This window comes from Lepidochelys kempii, chromosome 27 (genome assembly GCF_965140265.1).
Source record: "Lepidochelys kempii isolate rLepKem1 chromosome 27, rLepKem1.hap2, whole genome shotgun sequence".
NCBI classification, from domain to species: domain Eukaryota; kingdom Metazoa; phylum Chordata; order Testudines; family Cheloniidae; genus Lepidochelys; species Lepidochelys kempii.
The window spans coordinates 3,601,769-3,623,475 of NC_133282.1; the positions used below are offsets into that span (position 1 = coordinate 3,601,769).

The 21,707-nt window shown below is 50.6% G+C and overlaps 1 protein-coding gene across 1 annotated transcript; it reads left to right on the top strand.

Annotated features, from left to right (window-relative positions):
- The first annotated feature begins 17,268 nt into the window (after positions 1 to 17,268).
- On the top strand, positions 17,269 to 21,653 carry LOC140903846 (somatotropin). The gene is made up of 4 exons (XM_073325736.1): positions 17,269 to 17,352; positions 18,174 to 18,290; positions 19,066 to 19,227; positions 21,245 to 21,653. Exons 1-4 carry the CDS (start codon positions 17,269 to 17,271, stop codon positions 21,443 to 21,445), a joined length of 564 nt encoding a protein of 187 aa, XP_073181837.1. The 3' UTR covers positions 21,446 to 21,653.
- Positions 21,654 to 21,707: the final 54 nt, after the last annotated feature.

A 21,707-nucleotide genomic window follows, 5' to 3' on the forward strand; every position in this document is an offset into this window, starting at 1 on the left:
GTTTTACTCTGTATAAAGCTTATACAGGGTAAACTCATAAATTGTTCACCCTCTATAACACTGATAGAGAGATATGCATGGCTGTTTGCTCCCCCAGGAATTAATTACTTGCTCTGGGTTAATTAATAAGCAAAAAGTAATTTTATTAAATATAAAAAGTAGGATATTTTTTCATAGATGTTAAGGTCAGAAGGGACCATTATGATCATCTAGTCTCACAACGCAGGCCACAGAATCTCACCCACCCACTCCTGCGAAAAACCTCTCACCTATGTCTGAGCTATTGAAGTCCTCAAATCGTGGTTTAAAGACTTCAAGGAGCAGAGAATCCTCCAGCAAGTGACCTGTGCCCCATGCTACAGAGGAAGGCGAAAAACCTCCAGGGCCTCTTCCAATCTGCTCTGGGGAAAAATTCCTTCCCGACCCCAAATATGGCGATCAGCTAAACCCTGAGCATATGGGCAAGATTCACCAGCCAGATACCCAGGAAAGAATTTTCTGTAGTAACTCAGATCCCACCCCATCTAATATCCCATCACAGGGCATTGGGCCTATTTATCATGAATATTTAAAGATCAATTAATTGCCAAAATCATGTTATCCCATCATACCATCTCCTCCATAAACTTATTGAGTCGATTTAAGTGGTTCCAAGTAATAACAGTCAGAACGAAGTAAGTTACCAAGCAAAATAAAATAAAACACACAAATCTAAGCCTAATACAGTAGGAAACTAAATGCAGGTAAATCTCACCCTCAAAGATGTTCTAATAAGCTTCTTTGACAGACTAGACTCCTTCCTAGTCCGGGTCCAGCAATCACTCACACACCCGTAATAACTGTCCTTTGTTCCAGTTTCTTTCAGGCATCTCTTTGGAGTGGAGAGGCTATCTTTCAAGCCAGCTGAAGATAAAATGGAGGGGTTTCCAGGACCTTATATAGTCTTTCTCTTGTGGGTGGAAATCCCCTTTTTTCCTGTGTAAAATACCCTCCACAAGATGGAGTATGCAGTCACCTGGGCAAGTCACATGTCTATGAATGATTCGGCTTTTTGCAGGCCGACGCCATTGTTTACGTTAGTTTAAACATTCCCAGGAAAGCTCAGATGTGGATTGGCGTCTCCCAAAGTCCATTGTAGGTTAAGTGTTTCTTGACTGGGCACTTACTGAGAATAGTCCTTTCTCAAGAAGCTGAGAAAATGATTCACTGAGGCTACTTAGAATCAAAACACTTCAAGAAGTACATAGCCAATATTCATAACTTCAACTACAAAAATGATACACACATGCAGACAGCATAATCATAACCAGCAAACTACAACCTTCCCATAGACACCCCACTTGGCTTCCTCTGTACAAGACCTGGTGCAACCATAGGACCTTGGTTGCAACAATGATCTATATGATCACAATTCATGTCAATAACGTCACAGGACCTTCCATTGCAAGAGGAGAAATTTTACTGGGTGGAACGATACCAGCAAAATTTTGCATCTCGCTCACCTCCCCAGGCCCTTTAGGTTTGCCTGTACAGTCTGTTTAGAGCAGCTGCTCTTTGTAGCAGGGGCGTGTCTGTGAAGTGCCATGCAGGCTGGTGGGGCTGTATAGGCAGGGACCAAAATACAGTCGTGGGCACTGAGCTCTTATGAGACACATTCGAGCAGATGTTCCCCACACTGCACCAGTAAGATGCACACACCCATGCCAGTGATTTTGGAGGGGCTGGCTGGGAAGGGAGTGCTGGGCCTGTTTGCAGCTGCTTCTACAGGCTTTTGCTGCCAGGTGAGCCAGGAGGTCTCTAGCACCGCCTTGTATTCGTGGAGGGCCCAGCAGCCCTGGCCAGGAACAAAGCCTCGTTGACCTAGGTGCTATACCGACACATGGAAAGGACAGTGCCTGCCCCAAAGAACGACGAGGCACAAAAAGTAAATGGAACAAACCACTGACCTGGGACAGAGCGGGGGGGTCTGTCATCAGAATATACAATCCTTTGCTGGTCGCCTGCCAACCCTCATGGCCCATTTACCATCGGCTGCCAGCAGCAGTGAGGAGAGATCTGAAGGGAGACATGGCAGAGGCTTGTGGGATCTGGTCAGGGATGTTGCTTCCTGCACAAGGGGCAGTGCACAAGAGGCTGCAGAACTGCCGATGGGCGCATCAAAGAAGCAGCTGGTGTAGTGGAAGAGCAAAGGAAGTAAAGGAAGGCGGCGAGAGATGACATTTTACACAAGCAGGGGGATGGGCGAAGCTGTGCAGGGCCTTCCAAGTACGGCCCAGAAGCTTGTGTGTGAGACGCATGGATCAAGAGGGAGCAAGTGGGAGTCTCAAGGAGGGGTGTGACACAGCAGGGCAATGGGCCAGGAGGGTGACTGTAGCAGAATGGGCCGTATGAGGACCAGGCAGGTACCAGGGCGGTGGAGAAGAGGCTGCCCTGCTGCAGGCAGGAGGTGATGAGCGTTCTAGCCGCAGGACAGGAAAGGGTTGCTCTTCGGGAGGATCTGCAGGAAGAAGCTGTAGGATTTGGAGGCATCCTGGAAATTCTTGGCTGCATTTTCTCTCCAACGGCGCACATCCGCCCACAGCCAATACCTCGCTGTGGCTCTAAGGGATCCAAAGAGCTGCAGTTTCGGAAGCTTGTGCCTGGTTGCACTGAAGGGAGCTAAGCACCCGTCTGTGCTCTCCTAAGAACCTTTCCATGGGAGCCATTGCTATGTGGTTGTCCCAGAGAAGCTTTGTGATTGCAAACATGTATGGGGAGGCGGTGTCCAGGAGATGCAGCCCACCCCAGGGCAATTTCCACAACCCTTGCCTACAGAACTGACTGAAAACTGGCCTCCACTTTGGTGAGTTTGTTTTCAGCCTGGGGTAGGTCACGTGACAGAAAGTCCGGCTCTCAAGGCACGAGAAACCGAGTGTAACATTAAGCAGCTTTGGCTAAAGCATCTGGCCCTTTACACCGCCACCGTCTGTCGTTACTGCTCACTGTTGAAAGGGTCCTGGCCAGATGGTCCCATGCACACACTCCTCTCTTGGATTTACCCAGCACTTCCCAAATACAGCAGAGGTGAGGCTGCTGACACAGTATCTGGTTTCCACGGAATGGGGCTTCTGGCAGATGGGTGGACGATGTCTTATTTCTGGAGCACAGATTTTATATTAACAGAACAATAACATGCAAACAACCTGTAATTGCACCTGTACCCTATCTGTCAGCAGCTGCCCACAACAACAGTGTGTAACCCTCCCCCCTCAGACACATGGGCCACATGCTGCCTTTGCTGCTACCTGTGTGGCCCTGCGAACTACCGGACCGAGAACATCTGCCAGAGAAGCAACTAGAAAGCCGGAAGCAAATGGAGTCAGCCAGCCAGGGCCTGCTTTGCACAGTGCTGAGCACTCCAGGCTCCCAGCCTGGACAGACAGATGCTAGCTCTGCTCAAGTTAGAATTACAAACGGAAGCGTGGCCGTTGTGGCCCAGGCAGTGACAACAACTAGTCACCCGAGTACAAGCCCTCCTGACCCCCCGGGGCTGAGCTCTGGTGGCTAGCCCATACCGTCTCCCAGCTGCAATGGCCAGTGGAGCTGGCATGTGGCTGTCTGCCCGGTGTGAGAGGCACATGCCCAGCTGCGGTGCAGATGTACCCACTGAGGCCAGCTTGCACCTTCAGTGTCGAGAGTCAGGCCCCAGCTGCGCCCACTGGCCAGTAAACAGAGCATTTTCCCCTGGGCTTTCCCAGCACAATGTCTGCTTGGAGAGCAGAGGGTGGAGAGTTTGTCATTCAGAGCCTACCCCAGCCCCATTACCCAGCTGGGATCTTCGAGCCGGCTGCGGGGACGGCAGCACCAGCTGGAGAAAGGGGGGCTCTCCCCAGACAAGGGGCAGAGTGGAAACCTCGGGGCTGCAACGGCCCCACACTCACACATGCCATGATAAGGTACCCACAGGTCTGGGATACTGAGACGTGAGAGAACAGACTTGACCCAGCCCCAGTGTGAACAGCTAATAAGGCACGGACTGACCCCTGCTCACACCGCGGCTACGCTGTGCTAAAGCAGATCAAAACAGCACCCTGGCATGTGCGATCCCCAGGGGTGGGGGAGGGGAGGGTCCCTGCTCTGTGCAGTGCCCAGGCTGGGGGAGGGGAGGGTCCCTGCTCTGTGCAGTGCCCACGCTGGGGGAGGGGCAGGTCCCTGCTCTGTGCAGTGCCCAGGCTGGGGGAGGGGAGGGTCCCTGCTCTGTGCAGTGCCCACGCTGGGGGAGGGGAGGGTCCCTGCTCTGTGCAGTGCCCAGGCTGGGGGAGGGGAGGGTCCCTGCTCTGTGCAGTGCCCAGGCTGGGGGAGGGGCAGGTCCCTGCTCTGTGCAGTGCCCAGGCTGGGGGAGGGGAGGGTCCCTGCTCTGTGCAGTGCCCAGGCTGGGGGAGGGGAGGGTCCCTGCTCTGTGCAGTGCCCAGGCTGAGGGAGGGGAGGGTCCCTGCTCTGTGCAGTGCCCACGCTGGGGGAGGGGAGGGTCCCTGCTCTGTGCAGTGCCCAGGCTGGGGGAGGGGAGGGTCCCTGCCCTGTGCAGTGCCCAGGCTGGGGGAGGGGCAGGTCCCTGCTCTGTGCAGTGCCCAGGCTGGGGGAGGGGAGGGTCCCTGCTCTGTGCAGTGCCCAGGCTGAGGGAGGGGCAGGTCCCTGCCCTGTGCAGTGCCCAGGCTGGGGGAGGGGAGGGTCCCTGCCCTGTGCAGTGCCCAGGCTGGGGGAGGGGAGGGTCCCTGCTCTGTGCAGTACCCAGGGTGGGGGAGGGGAGGGTCCCTACTCTGTGCGATGCCCAGGAGTGCGAGGGGGGCAGGTGTGATGGGTTTCCCGGGGTGCAATCTAGAACTGGGGTACTGCTGAGCCCTCTGTATCACCAACCTGGACTCCCTCTCAGACTGTAATGCTGTGACACGCTACAATCCTCTCCAGGTCCTGCACTTGCACAGCCATCCACAGGTGGGCACACAACCAGCGGAGTTACATGAATGATCTCCGAGACACTCATGAACCAACAATAGAGAGGCTCCAGACAATACCCCCAGCTCCCCAGGCTAGGACCCCACACCTGTACCATCTTGCCCTGGTCAGAAGCCTGGCCAGTGTAAGTTTATTTCCCAGTCCGCCACAGGTAGTGATCAATGGCTCCATGTCTACTCGGCAGCCAGTATCAAGTGGAGTGCCCCAAGAGTCGGTCCTCGGGGCCGGTTTTGTTCTATATCTTCATTAATGATCTGGAGGATGGCGTGGATTGCACCCTCAGCAAGTTTGCAGATGACACTAAACTGAGAGGAGAGGTAGATACGCTGGAGGTTAGGGACATGATACAGAGGGACCTAGACAAATTGGAAGATTGGGTCAAAAGAAATTTCAACAAGGACAAGTGCAGAGTCCTGCACTTAGGACGGAAGAACCCAATGCACCGCTACAGACTAGGGACCAAGTGGCTCGGCAGCAGTTCTGCAGAAAAGGACCTAGGGGTGACAGTGGACGAGAAGCTGGATATGAGTCAGCAGTGTGCCCTTGTTGCCAAGAAGGCTAACGGCATTTTGGGCTGTATAAGTAGGGGCATTGCCAGCAGATCAAGGGATGTGATCGTCCCCCTCTATTCGGCATTGGTGAGGCTTCATCTGGAGTACTGTGTCCAATTTTTGGCCCCACACTACGAGAAGGATGTGGAAAAATTGGAAAACGTCCAGCGGAGGGCAACAAAAATGATTAGGGGACTGGAACACATGACTTATGAGGAGAGGCTGAGGGAACCGGGATTATTTAGTCTGCAGAAGAGAAGAGTGAGGGGGGATTTGATAGCTGCTTTCAACTACCTGAGAGGTGGTTCCAAGAGGATGGTTCTAGACTGTTCTCAGTGGTACCAGATGACAGAACGAGGAGTAATGGTCTCAAGTTGCAGTGGGGGAGGTTTAAGTTGGATATTAGGAAAATCTTTTTCACTAGGAGGGTGGTGAAGCACTGGAATGGGTTACCTAGGGAGGTGGTGGAATCTCCTTCCTTAGAGGTTTTTAAGGTCAGGCTTGACAAAGCCCTGGCTGGGATGATTTAGGTGGGGATTGGTCCTGCTTTGAGCAGGGGGTTGGACTAGATGACCTCCTGAGGTCCCTTCCAACCCTGAGATTCTATGATTCTAAAAAAGGAAGTGGAGGTGCACCAGCTTTTGTACACTGAGCAGATTCCCCAGGCACTTCAACCAAAACACACTGTTTTAAGTAAGATATAAAGCCAGGTTTATTAACTACAGAAAGAGATTTTTAGTGATTATAAGTAATAAATGTACAGATCAAAGTTAGTTACCTAAGAAATGAAAGTAAAACCGCAATCTGAATTCTATAAACTAGACAGGATTTGAATCAAGCAGTGTCTCACCCTGGTAGATGGTATAGTTCCTGAATATATAGGTTGGGATTCTCCTTTCCAGCCTGGGACCACCTCCCCCATTCAGCCTTTGTCCTCCGGAGGTGTTTCCAGGTGTTGAGTTGTGGGGGGAAGTGAGGCCAAATGATTAGGTCATTTCCCTCCTTTATAGGAGGAACTGTAGATCTTTTGCTAGGATTTGAGTCAAGCTATGTCCATTGTTTATGTGCTATCACTGAGAGGTTTTCATTGTACATAGAATCATAGAATATCAGGGTTGGAAGGGACCTCAGGAGGTCATCTAGTCCAACCCCCTGCTCAAAGCAGGACCAATCCCCAATTTTTGCCCCAGATCCCTAAATGGCCCCCTCAAGGATTGAACTCACAACCCTGGGTTTAGCAGGCCAAAGCTCAAACCACTGAGCTATCCCTCCCCCCCTACACAGCTCCTGTGATAGTCCTTGGTAGTGTGGATTCCCCTTAATGGGCCATCAGCAGCATCTGGCTGTTACATTATTGTACCTGAAGGGTTGGTTGTTGGTGTTCCCAACCTTACACCATATTTCAGTAACACACACATAGCAAAACTTCACATACAATGATAGCGCATATAATCCAACAGGATATTAATGTTCAACAGATCAAGACTTTTAGAATGATACCTCACAAGGCATACTTCGTAGCAAGTATATCATAATCATATCACCATGATAAATATGGGGGTGCCAGGGTGTTGATTTGGGTACAGAGTGTCACAGTGGGTCCCTGCTCTGTGCGATGCCCAAGGATGGGGGAGGGGCATACTCCAGCTCTGTGCAATGAGGGAGGGAGGGGGAGAGGAGGGTCCCTGCTCTGTGAGATGCACAGGGGTGGGGGAGGGCCAGTATCAGAACTTCTCAACATTGTTTTAACTCTATAGCTGAATTAGTCAGTAATTCGTTGTAATTAAACGGTCACTGGTTCACACACCCAGTAATTGAGCACTGACTGATTCTGTAATGTAGTATGTAAATACTACAAGTCACTTATGGATGGGCAAATTCTTTCACCCAGAGTCCAGCCTGGGATTTGCAAGGGCCCCAAAGGAGTTAGGCACACAGCTGCCTGTGCAGGGCAATGGGATTGGGTACCTGAATCCCTTAGGCCTTGTCTGTGCATCCAAGTTGCACCAGTTCAACTCAGTCATTTTAGAACTGGACTCAACAAGGCTGCTGTGAACGCTTTGCTCACTTCACATTGCGGGCATCCTGGAGCCATTGGTTTCACTGGGAAAGCTATGCTGAACTGAGGTGCTCTTCACCTGAGATAGGAGCATCCACTGGGAGCTGGTGCGGATCTGACTCAACCAGCCCAACCCTTTCTCACCTCCACGGGCTTCCTTCAGTCTTTCCTTCAGACTGGTGGGGCCAGACGCTCATTAACGTGCAGGCCCCTTCACACTCTCCAGCAGCCTCAAAGGATGTGTTACCTGGGATTAGCTAATTTGGGGTAGAACAGCAGCGAGGCTCAGCAACTCACTTCTGGCTCAAATTCAGCGCCAGGCTGCCCCACAGGTTTTGGCACGAGTTGCTAACCTGTGTTAAAAGCCAAGTTGCCGGGTCTTCACTTCTATTGTAACCTGGGCGCTAACCCAAGTTAAATACACAGCAGCTCTCTTTGCAGCGCAGACCTGCCCTTGCAGTGAGCGTACATGGCCCCGGGATGGCCTTTGCCATTCACCCTCACTGCAAAGATCTCGCTGCCCGCTCCCCACCTGCTAACTGGAAGCAACCTGAGGCAGGGCTGACTCTTCCTGTGTGTGCACAGCACCCTGCCCAGCGGGCCCTGTTCCCGGGAGGAGCCTGTAGTCGCTGCTGTCACACAAATATACTGCGCCCCCACCCACCAGCGTGCTAGAGTGTTGGGGGCAGGTCGGAAAGATGCAAGAGAGATTTTGCACTGACAGTTGCTTCACGGGCTGGGCTCGTTTCCTGCGACTCACTGAACCCAAACCATTTCTTTCCTGTTGTTTCACTTAGCAGGGCTAACTCTGTCCCTTCCGCAGGCAGGAAACAGAGAGAAACTGCAACACGCCCTGTGTGTGCAGCACATCCTGTGTGTGCAGTGCGGCATCGCTGGGGGAAGAGACAAGGAGCAGCCACCTGCCCGCTTCCCCCCAACCTGGGCCAGCAGGGGCCCAAAGCAGCCCAGGAGCCGCTAGGGCCTCTCTCCCATCCCCATCCCAGACACACCCTATCCGGAGCCTGGGGAGCGGATGGCACAGAACCTGCCTCAGGGTCACTAACGCCACACATTCAAAAACCCCGAGGATGGCTTACAAATCATGAGATTTTTAACAAGCAACGAATGTGGGGTTCCCCGTCTTCGCCTTGATTGTGGAGCCCTTAGGGGCCATGTTTTCATCCTTTTCTCCAGATCTGGAAGGGGGGTTCAATGAGATTCTCATGTGCTTACATCATTCCTGGACCTGCGGCTTTAAGAAAAACACTAAACAGCATGAGACTCATGCAAACTGCAAAAGCTCGCAGCAATGCCAGGGGGATCTGGCAGCAGTCCCTATACTTGGGTTGCCGATTACTTTCCATTAGAAAGGATTCTTGTCGCCTCTCCTTTGAGAAGCTCTCCCGCCTTCCTTGTTTGCAGCAAGTCTTTGATCCTCAGCCGGGGGACAGCCTTGGGACTCGTCTTTGTTTCATAAAATCCTGTTCTGCTATTGCTGAGATATAAACTGGAAAACAGCCTTTCTCAGGAAATTTTTGGCACCCCGCAAAAATAAGAACTAAATCCACATCCATTCAAGAGGGCTGGGCTCCTGCCTCCCCCAAAGCAGCAGCAGCAACATGCGCTGGGCTGGGCACAGCTGGGAGCTGCCAGACGAGCTGCAGTGCCGAGGCTGGAGAGAGAGCGGGACTGGAAACCTCCCCCAGGACCGAGCCCTTGGCCCCAGTGGCCCATTCCCACCCTCTTGGGATAACACAAGGGTCTGGAGTTCCCCCAGTTCTGGAAGTCAGGGGAGACAGAGAGCACAGTGAGCCAGCTCCCCCCCAGCCCCAACCAATCAACCACCTTTAGATCAAGCACCTGGGCCCAGCAGTCCATTCCCGCTGGAATAACCCCTTGCCTGGCCCCAGATAATGTAATCCTGTAGCCCCAGTGTGAGCAATCTGTGCGGAAATGCTGATGGCTCAGAGTTAAAACTCTGCTGATGATGCACAGTGAGGGGCTCATCACTGTGCATAACAGAATCTGGTTTTTCTTTGTAAAAAACCCCCTAGGATGTTGCCTGCAGTAAATCGACGTTACAAGACAGTTATTTCGGGTGCTTACAAGTTTGGAAATGCCAGCTGTACAGCTTCTGGTTGCTTGTACAGCCCTTGTTCTGCCCTTTGGGCGCACACACCCGGTACAGTCTATGATTACACGATCCCACACGGGTTTCCCATTGCACTCCTGCCTCATTCAATACCCAGGACACACGCACAAGGGGAAAGAATGAAGGTTGCATCAATCTGGCACTTCCAAGTGCTTGACTTAGCAACCTACAGAATGTCCTTGTAACGCAGGTCGCTGCCTTGGTGGTGTATTTTCAGTACACTGCCGCTGAGTGACCCCCACTGCGTGAAGTGCCATACACACACAGTTATGCTGGCTGGACTTCCCAGCGGGTTTCCTCTCCCCAGGAGCTGAGTCTTACCCAGCACCTGACAGCTGGGCAGGGCATCTCCTGTCCTACATGCACCTGACACAGCCTGACATCTGCAAACACACTCTGGAGTGGCAGGAGAAAAACACCCCCAGATGCTGCTGGCTCCAGAGTTACCAGATACGCGGTGGCACTTTCCCTGCCGGGGGCCCTGACATTTACTCTCTGACGTTGTCGCGCCTACAGGATACAAACACCGAGTGGCTTCCAGGAACACACCATACTCATCCTCCCAACAGTGTTTTTATTAACGAGCCTACGTCAAACCTTGCGTCCCTGGATCCAGCACCTGGGGGGCTGCTTGCCCTGGATGATGAGCCCAAAGGAGAGTTGGATCACATGTGGGGGTGCAGACCAAACCAGATGGCCCCCAGTGCTTTTGTCAGTAATGTCTGGTGGGCCCAGGACATTGCATGGGAGTGCCATGAGAAGGGCCCCAGTTCAATGGCCAGAAGCAGGGAAGACAGGGGCAGGGGGCCTGCAGGAGAGACCAAGAGAAGGGTGGCAAGAGATGGTGACTGCCATGCAGACCTTCTAACACCCCCCACCTCTCCGCTGCTCCCCCAGCTTCACCTGAATAGCAGAGGCACATGTAGATTCCCGTCCCCGCACTCTCTGAAATGAGGCCTAGCAGCTACTTTGACCAGCCACCTTCCCTCCCTCACTAGCCCTCTGTTTAGACTCAGTGAAATTTCACACTCATGGATGGAAGACTGGAAATTGCTTCTGAACTAGTCCTTTTTTCCCACTGAGCAAATACCAGGAAACCTGGGCAGACCCCCCTGCTGTGATGCCCCCAACACTCTGTATTCCTGATAACATGTCTTGCGCTGGGCTCTGGGAATTGCTTCGGGAAGAAGGAAGCTCACTGGCTGGTTTTGCCCTCAATTCACATTGCCTCCTGAAGAACAATGCGAGTCCGGCTGGCTGGGAGACTCCATCCCGCCCTGGCAGATGAAGACCTGGCCTCAGTTACTCATGTCTTCGTCACCTCTCGGCTGGACAGCAACAATGTCATATTCCTGGGCATGGAGACTTCTGCATGCAGAGAACTCCAACGAGCATCACACACTGCAACGCCTCCCCTCAGCCACACAGGCTACGTACGACCAGTCCGCCACTCTCCATGCTGGCTTCCCTACAAGAGCAAATCACAGTCAGATCCTCACGGCGCTCCATAGCCTAGGCCCAGGATATCTAAAAGGCTGCCTGAAACTCCGGGGTGAAGACTGTAGTCCACACCTTCACTCCTCTGGCCCAGTGGAACTCTCTACAACGAGAGTAAAGCTTATTTGTGCAGGAGACGGAACTTTCTGTCAGTACTGATGCAAGACTGTCAAGCGAACTCCCCCAGGAACTAAAGCCCATCGCAAACCTCCCCACCTTCTGTTCCAAGTGCATGGTACATTTCTTTGACCTGCCATCTCTTACAAACACACAGCAACAGATGTATTTCAGAACAAAAACAAATCAACAAAGAAACAAAACAAAACCGTCCTCCAGAAATCCAAAACACCCTACCAAAGCAAGACACTCCTCTGCCCCTCTTCTCCCCTGGGGAGAGGATGAGAGAACAAACAGCACATGACAGATGTTAGCCATGTCATTTCATGCACTACTGGAAGATGCTCAGATACAATGGTGATGAGCACAGTATCCCAAGCACTGATATAGACTAAAACAGAAGTCCCCATTTGCAGTGAAACTCAGTGCAGCTCCGCTACATAAATCCAAGGCTTTGTAACAGAATTTAGGTCTAAAGTGCTTTAGAATACCAGGGGCCTAACTAATAGGTTTTGGATCTGGTTTTGCAATGTACAGGGTGAACAATAGACAAGCACGTGGGGGGAAGCGGGGGCCCCTTTTGCTGGATCTGTCCCTCCATCCACACTGCCCATGTTTTAATACACAGTCATTCTGCTCTGGAGAGCGGCTGACGTGTTGTCCCAAGCAACAAATACTGCGCAGTATCCCATTTGCTTCTTCTGAAGGCTGCCTTGAGAAATCAGCTGTCCCTGTCAGGTCAGAGCAAGGTTTGCCCCATCCAGCTAGGAGGAGGGTACATTTTCTACACGGCACAGTGAACAATGTGGAGGATGAGTTACTCAGTGGTTGCTGAAATTGGGGATGAACATCTCTGTTAGATGACCTCTATTTACAATAAACAGAACATGGGGGGATCATTCAGTGCTAAATTTAGCACTAGGCAAACATCCATGATACACTTTACATTTATGTATAATACAATTCTGAGTAGGTAACACCATTGTGAACACCTGTGCATTTATGCATAGACCAATATGGCAGGGGGGAATGGTGTCTCACGTTCATGGGAACATGCATAAATATTACAATGACCCCCAGTATATAAGAATGGCTCAAAGGTTCCCACTATCAGCCTAGAAACATCCAGCTTCAAACAGCACCTGAGCAACTGCAACTTACCAAAGAGAAATGGCTTCAGGTACCTTTTTATATCTGAATTGTAAAGTACTGTGAACATCAGTGCAGGCTGGTGGGACCCAGTGCAGAGAGAGGACAGTATTGCCGTGTAAACTCAATGTCTATGGTAAAAGATGGGACTTTCAAACCCGATAAAGGAAATATGTTTTCACACAATGCGTAATTAGCTTGTGGAACTCACTGCCACAGGAAGATGTGGAGGCCAAGAATTTAGCAATTTTAAAAGGGGATTGGACATTTCTATGGACACAGGAATATCCAGAGTTATAATTTCTATTACTAACAAAAATTATGAAGGCATATTAAATCTGCTGCTTCAGGGCTTAAGCCAATCTCTCACTATTAGAGACCAGGACCTTTATGTGGGGGCAGATTATTTTGTACCTGCTAATGCAGGGTCCTTGCACCTTCCTCTGAAGCAGCTGGTGCTGGGCAGTGTTAGAGCCAGGATACTGGAACAGAGGGGCCTCAGGTCTGATCCCCCCTGGTGATTTCTGTGTTCCTAAGCAACAGGGAGGTTATCATTTTAATCACACAAGTCAGGAAGTTCTAAATTATGTTTTTTAAAGCTCAGCTCCATTGCACTAATCCTAAGGACCTTAGCCAATGTCGAGGGGGTTGTAAGCTTACTGGGGCAGGGATCATCTCTCCTGTGTTTGTACAGTGCCTGGCACAAGGAGGTCCTGGCCCATGACAGATAATAAAACAGCTGGTTTGCTGGGGCGTGTGGGTATGTTCAGAGGTGCTGGAGCAACCGGGCATAGCTGCCCCATCTATCACATCCACACCCCTGCTGCAGAGAAGCCTTGCTCCACCCCTTGCTGATCCCCAGCCCTGCAGCTGTGGGAGGTCAGCAGCATCTGGGATGAATACTGCCTGGCTCCATGCTGACCAAGATGGCTGATGGGGTAGGTCTGGCAGGTGGGGTGCAGGAGGCTCTCTCCCTTTCGTCAGCTCCTGTGCGGGAAGGGGCTCTCATTCAAGGAAGAGGCATGAAAGGGGAAGGAGGAGGGAAACTGCAGGAGACTAATAAGACTCATTTGCTCCACTCCTATCCCTCACCTTAAACTCATCTTCAGGCTCCTAAGGGTTAAACCCTGCTCCATATGTGCCAAGAGAGCCAATCTGGCAGTCTTAGAAGACAACGCTCGAGTGGGTGTTTTCCCCCTTTCATTAGCAACACGTATTTACTCCGATTCCAGGTGTTTTGTCTGGGAACATCCTTTGTTCTGGGCTCAGTGATACCTCATGTTCACTATGGTTCGGGATATACCCTTAGCTCTGCCCTGCCTCAGCCCCACTCTTCAAGTTTTATCTCCTTTCTCAAGCCATATACACTTTGTCTGGGCTGGATCTGCTGGGCTGGGGCCCTCCAGGTTCAGACGCCGGCTGATCTCAGATACAGGGAGAGTTGCCGGCTTTCCATGGCACTGCATTACTCTGCCCAGCAGAGTAGTTCAGTCTGCTGGGATGCTGGGATGCCTCTCTGGGAAATGGTTTGTGATGATCTGGGGTTTTGTCCGGTTTGAAGAGCCTGTGACAGTTTCAAAGGCGTGACTGACAGACACGAATGTGATCCCACATGAGGAAGCTGAGCCGTAGCAGTAGAGCAGGTGCTCTATGCTGGCTCACAAGACATCAGACCTCAGGCATCCCATTATTCTGACTACACCTTTATCACTCCACTTCAGTTCCGAGCTGCTTCTCAAGGCCCCTCTCTCAAGACCTCAGGGCTAAAAGCAATGCCTCATGCAACCTGGCAGACTAGAATCCCAGGGTACAAAGCAGCATGGACAGGTTTTGGGGATGGAAACGAAGGCTACAAATAACTGCCTGCTATTTTGCTCCTGCAGGTATTCTCACACGATTTAGATCACCCAGACGTCTGTGGCCACAATACGTGGAATAATCAATGGCTTGGGTGTCTAAGTGACACAAATTGTGGGGTCAAAATTGTGCCCCAAAATATTTGCACCTGAAAAAATGGCAGCTAGGTGAAGACCAACCTGTACATATGCGCATTAATCCCTGACTCAGGGAACTCATGAAATCTTTACCTGCTACAAAGTAGCTGGAACTGAAGCCAGTCCTCCGAATGACCAGTTTATGAAGCCTGGCTCTTGTCTCATTTGTTATTGTAAGGACTGTGCTCATTATTACCAAATATTAACAATGCAAGATTGCTCGGTAATTTCACTAACCCGAAAATGCTTGTATTTGTCCCTCACTTACTGTTCCCTTGCCCAAAGAAGCCATTTGAGACTCATGGTGTCGAGGGATGAGAATTTCCTCTTTTTTATGAGGAAATCCACACTCAGGTACACACTAGGAGAAAGGTGTGTTCTTCTCTGGTGTTAGCTAACACAAGGTAAAATCACAGTGAAACCATTGCTGTGTATAGTTTTCACATGCATTAGCAGGTTGAGAGAAACAGGATTAACATCTGTTAATCCTACAACTGGCTCGTCCTCACTAGGAGTTTACCTCATATTAGTCGCCAGCTGTTAGCTATACACCCTTCTTCTGAGTGCAGACAAGGCCTGATGGAGAAAATATTGGACACAGTGCGGGAGGGATGATGAAACCCCTTAGGTTTCATAGGGCCATGACGGCTCCTCCTCAGCTGGGAAAGAACAGCGGCTTACAGAAACAATGTCAGCTGCGTAAGACTCAAAGGGCTTTGGTGGGAGAGGGGCGAAGAGATTTTCAGTGTGTTTTGAGGAACTTTTGAACACAGTTAACATCCAATAAAACAAAAATATTGAGAAGAGGAATGTAGCCAGTGAGATGACAGCCAGGCTTTCAGGTCTGGTGCTCTAGGATTTGCCAGGGCCGAGATGCACTCCCCTGGAACCTGTACACATGATGTCAGGATCAATAAACATTTCTAAGCAGTAGTCTTTAGATCATTGATCAGACAGAAACATAGTTTATCCCAAAGCCCCAGTACCACCCACTGGCAACACCAACTCCCCTTTGCATCCATAATGCCTTAGTGTCACCCAGCTCCCACCTGTACCCAGAACTTCCAGCACCACCTACTGGCATCACCCACCTCACCTCGGAACCCATGACCTTCAGCACCATCCATTGGCATTAGACTTTGCACCTGGCACCACTCGCCAGCCTTACACCCCCCACACACACACCCACACACCTGCCCCAGCACCCAAGAACCTCATTAGAGCTGTTTCTGCTTGCCCTGGACAGGCACGGGTGAAAGAGACTGGCTTTATTTCTGCCCTTGGGGGGGAAGAAGAGGAGGTGGGTGTTTTTCTGGCTGCAATGCTGGGGAGTATGTGTCCACTGAAGCCTGTGATCGTAATGTGCAATCCACTCCACCCCTCGAACCAGTGTGTGCTCCAATAACAATTACAGAATGTCTTACATTTTCAAAGCACTGCCCCAATATTAACCAAACCTTCCCCAGTCCCCCAGGAAGATGTGTATCGGTAACCCAGCTGGCAAGGGGGAACTAGGACACAGAGATTAGGACCAAGACGTTTAAATCTGGCTGTCTAAAGTCAGGCATTGTAAATCCATATTGAGGCTCCTAAAGAAGCGCCCTGAATTTCAGGCATGCTGGGTGCTGCCACTGATTGCAGGGGAAGCTGTGGGGGCTCGGCCCTTCGGAGCCAGCCCACTCGTATTTAGGCGCCCATGTTTGAAAGTTTTGGCTTTCATCTCTCAAAGGCTGTTTCCCCATCTGTAAAATGGAGGCAAGGATTCTCTGCCCCTTTGTAAAGCACCAGGCGAGCCCTGGGTAAGGAGGAGGGCATGCTGGCTCAGCAACTCTGGAACAGAATTTCCACAGTCACCACAGAACAGGCCAGAGGGAGAGAGTGGGGGTGGGGGATGAGCATGAGAGAATCTTAAAAATACAAGAAAAGGTCTGTCTCTTGGCATTGTACTTGCATATTGGTGTCTAATCTGGTTTATTTTATGCAGAAATAACCTCATGGTAATACGAATGGGTAAGTACAATGAGTGCAAAGGCCAGGGTTCAGAAAAGAGCTACAAGAATGATTCGAGGTCTGGAAGACCGGCCTCTCAGTGAAAGATTCAGTCTGTTTAGTTTGTCCAAGAAAAGGCTAAAAGGTGACTTGATCCTGATCTGTAAAGATCTCCAGGAGGTGAAGATTTCTGGTCGTAGAGGGCTCTTTAATCCAACAGACAAGGCAGAACAAGAGCCAATGGATGGAAGCTGAAGCTGGATAAATTCAGACTAGAAATAAGGCGCACATTTGTAATGGCAAGGGTAATTAATCATGGGAACAGCTTATCCAGGGAGGTGGGGGATTCTCCGTCACTTGCTGTCAGTCAGTCAGGACTGGATGTCTTTTGGAGAGATACTCTTGAGCTCAACCAGAAGTTCTGGGCGTGATGCAGGAATCCCTGGTTGAGGTTGTTTGGCCTGTGCTACGCAGGAGTTGAAACAAGATGATCAGAATGGTCTTAAATGTATGAAGCAGTCACCAGCCGCCTCTTTGAACCCCAAGACACCATCAGCTTACCCTATGTGCCAGCCCTAGAAAGAACAAAGAGGATGAAAGGGGCTTCATTGTAGCCTTCCACCCCCCACCCCAACAGTAATTAGGACACTGCCCCCAGAATCACTGACACCTCCCCTTTCTTTTGCAGGGTCATATTTTTCTCCTCTGCTCTTTGCTGCAATCATCCTGGGGCTGCAGTGGCCCCGGGGGGCAGCAGCGTTCCCTGCCATGCCCCTCTCCAGTCTGTTTGCCAATGCCGTGCTGAGGGCCCAGCACCTCCACCTGCTGGCTGCTGACACATACAAAGAGTTTGTAAGTATCACAGGGTTGTGACATTGGACTCCCATGTTATTTGAAAATGGGATAATCTTTCCCCACAGACGCAGACATGTTCAGTTTGTGGAGTTCTCTCCAATCCTGGGCAGGGGTTCTGAACTCATTTATGTCCCAATCTCCATATTCCCGTGCATCTCTCATGTCCCCCACCTTCTCCCCACCTTTCCCAGCAACAACCATTAGTCTCCTTCCTGCACCCCAGTTCCCCCTCTTCCTCACATTCCCCTGCCCTTCCCCCATTTCTCTTTCTCATCTGCCACATTTGCTTGTCCCCTCATGGTGACCGGCATTACAGTCAGTTTCCAAAGCCCAGAGTGGCTCAGACACCTTCACTGAGGGGAACCTGGCGTCAATGCCCCTGGAAGCCATGGGAGATGACACATCTTTACAAGACTTACTGTGTCCAAGGAGTGTATAATTTACTTATGGAGCTGGCAGACCGTGGGCTTTCCAAAATTGTCTGGTTTTCTGCTACCTTAGCTTGCAGAAATACAAATGGGATTACATGTCCATGTCCTTCCTTTGAGAAGCTAAACTGAATACTGCATGTGTTATTCCATAGCACAGACCTAGTCAGAGGCTGATCTTTAGCCTCAGTAACTACTTGGCCAATATGCTGGCTCATCAATGGAATTGCATGCCATTTCCCACCTGCCAGCCCTTCACAGCATCTGTCACCTTTTCTTTCATTTTCCCACCTTGTTAACAGTACGGTTCAGCCTGGGGAGAAGGGTCCCAAGCCCCTTCCCAGGGCACTAGAAAGAGCAGTTCTCAGTATGTTTGCGATGTTTTCACAGGAACGGACCTATATTCCAGAGGAGCAGAGGCATTCCAATAAAATTTCCCAATCAGCATTTTGTTATTCAGAAACCATTCCGGCTCCCACAGGAAAAGATGATGCCCAGCAGAAATCAGTAAGTTCTCTTCACCTGGCAAATACATTCTGACAGCAGAGCCGCTTCTGAAAAGAGGGTTTCCAACGGGACTCTATATTGTCTGAGGTAGCTCCTTAGCGCCTGCCCAGTAAAACTATAGCTAAGCATGATGTGCTAAGCTAAAGAGGGCTGGGCCTGGACAGTACCTGAAGAGGAGACCTCTGAGGATCAAGTTCAGGTTACTGAATGAAGTAGTCAGCTGCACATTCCATCAAAGACAATACTAAATGCAGTGACCAAGCATGGTACTCGGGGGAGGTTGCTAACTTCCCAATGGGAGATAAAAGCAAGAGGCGCTTAGCCACTTGTGCTCATTAACCAGCCTGTGGCATTTTTCTGATCAGGAGTTGTTCCAGGTGTCCTGGCCAAATTCTAGTTTGGAGAATTCCAGTCTGTCTCTTTAAACTCCCCTTGTAGAATCATCAGGATTCCTCACTTCCTTTCCCAAGCTGTCACGTAGCATAGCTCTTAGCCACATTCCACTTCCTTTGAGGGTAAAGCAATTCCGGCATATGTAAGGTGCGTAAAATGCTCTGGGATGAAAGGTGCTTTATGAGAGACGCTGCTCTTTGCATCACCCTTTTCACCATGCGTGACCCTGGAGGGTACTGCATAGGGAGAGGACAGGCTTTAAGCACATCAGTGCTCCAGAGTTCCTTTCAGTCACATTCTGTTTTAGAGTGGAAAGCACATGCCTGTTGCTTAGAAGACACCTTTCCTGCAGAGCTCTGACCCCAATTTATTTTCATTTCAGGACATGGAGCTGCTTCGGTTTTCACTGATTCTCATTCAGTCCTGGTTAAACCCCGTGCAGTTCCTAAGCAGGGTGTTCACCAATAGCCTTGTGTTTGGCACCTCAGACAGAGTCTACGAAAAACTGAGGGACTTAGAAGAAGGTATCCAGGCTCTGATGAGGGTAAGCAGCAGCATGTGACATGGTTACAGAATCATATTGCTCTCCTGGACTCCAGCAGACAGAGCTTTCTTGGGGGCTGGCTCAAGACTATGGAATGAACTCGCCCAGGGACTAGGGACCATCCCAAACCTCCCCACTTCCCGCTCCAAATGCGAGGTGCATTTCTTTGACCTTCCTTCTCTAACATAAATATACGTGTAGACCAGTGTTTTCCCCAAGAAATAAAAGTATAGAGGCAGTGTTTGACTTTATACGGGGGGTTGGAAAATGACTAAATTAGCAACACTGTTAACTAGGGCAAAGAGTCCTGTGGCAGCTTATAGACTAACAGGCATATTGGAGCATAAGCTTTCGTGGGTGAATACCCACTTGGTCGGATGCATGCAGCGGAAATTTCCACAGGCAGGTATAAATATGCAAGCAAGAATCAGGCTAGGGCTAACGAGGTTAGTTCAATCAGGGAGGATGAGGCCCTCTTCTAGCAGTTGAGGTGTGAACACCAAGGGAGGAGAAACGGCTTTTGTAGTTGGCGAGCCAGCCACAGTCTTTGTTTAATCCTGAGCTGATGGTGTCCAGGCTGAGGCTGATGGTGGGTGGCATCTGTTGAAATTGTGGTGGAATTCTTCCAGGGTTTCCTTCCCATGGGTCCAGATGATGAAGATGTCATCAATGTAGCGTAGGCAGATCTACCGCAAACTCAGCCTGGGCTCTGAGGCCCAGATCTGTAAGAATACTTAGGTGCCCAAAGATACAGACAGCAGCTGAGTGGGATTTTCAGAAGTGTCTTGGGAGTCCTGTGGGAGTTAGGCACCTACATATCCAGCTGCATCTTTAGGCAACTAAATGCCTTTGAAAGTCTGGCCCTGAGAGTCAAGCTGGGTTCTTTCCTTCTCACACATCAACAGCACTTCACATACACTTGTGCAACCCCCCCCCCCCACCCTGTTTTCACTTACACTTGTACTCAATTCCTGGGCAGAGTGATGCTGAGAAGCCAGTCAAATAAACAGGTTTCCATTTCAAGCAGTGCTTACCTGGCCAAAAAAGCTCCAGCTGGTGCACAAAGCTTTTCAGTCAGAAGCAGCAGGAACCTGGTAACATCAGCTAAAGATTTCTCCACTGGGACTGCAAAGTGTTAAAGAGAAAAGAGATTTATTTCACAAGTGTACCAGTTCCCCTAAGCCAGCACTTTGGCCAGCTGTGTTACTGAGACACCTAGACAGTCTCCAACCTGTTTCACACATCCCTCCCATCACCGCTGTGTCTTGTCCGGGGCCTGTCCAGCTTTCTTCATGCAGACTATAGTTTAATATGTCCACAATCGTACATGTATAATTGTTCTTCTTGTGAAAATGTGTATGTGAAAGAATGTGCACAAGTGGAACATGAGCTCTGAACAGCAACCCAGTACCCAGCTCCTTTATGGCTAGATGGGAAACTATCTTCTGGTGTAACATGGGGCGCTGGGTTGAGAACCATGGATTTTAAACATATGTGCTTGTAGTCTACAAGAAGAAAACGGAAGTGGGGAGGGAAGCAGCAGGTAAGGGACCATCCCAAGGTTGACAGGAATCCAAAAGAGGAGCTTTCATCCTGCACACCCTTTGGTAACATTCATAGAGGGCGATCCACATCACCTACTCCCTTCTGCCCCTCCTTTCCAGACCCCATCTCTCCCCCATCCTCCCAGTTGCCTGTCTTGGGTAGCTGATGAGCTCACCTATGAGAGGGGGTGTGCTGGGTTTGACAGTAGCTCCTCTCCCCAGCATACTCCCTCTTGCAGGCTAACTCCCAAAAGCACCCATGCAAGTGTGCTAAGCCAGCTCCACACCACCTGCCTGAATCCTGTCTCCGGCTTTCTGTGCCTGTGAAAGCCCCTTCTTCAGGAGTGCTGAGACTGGGAGGCACTCAGCTGTGCAGGTGCCTTGCCATTTGTTTCCATGGTCCCAGGCCTTTGGGCTCTGATGTGCCAGCCCAAGAGCCATTCCCTCCCACCTAAGCTGCCATGTCCCCACAGGAGCTGGAAGATGGAAGCCTCCGGGGATTTCAAGTCCTCAGACCCACTTATGACAAATTTGACATCAATCTCCGGAACGAAGACGCCTTGTTAAAAAACTACGGCCTGTTGTCCTGCTTCAAGAAAGACCTGCACAAGGTGGAGACCTATCTGAAACTGATGAAGTGCCGGCGGTTCGGAGAGAGCAACTGCACCATTTGATGGCAGAAACACAGTTCTGTTATCCCCGAGCACTAACACAAGACGAGGTTAGCATGCTCCTGCCTGTGTGACCCCCTTTGTGAAGAGAACCTCAGAGGCTGATGTGTCTGTGCGTGAACATACTCTCCCACTAGCTGTGGTGTTGTGGAGGGGCTGCATAATGATGCTCCTCCCCCTTTGGAAAGAAACCCCTTTTTGCCTACAGAGAATAAACGAGCTAGAAGCCCCGCGTTGTGCCGCAGCGTCTCATTGCTCGGTGCGC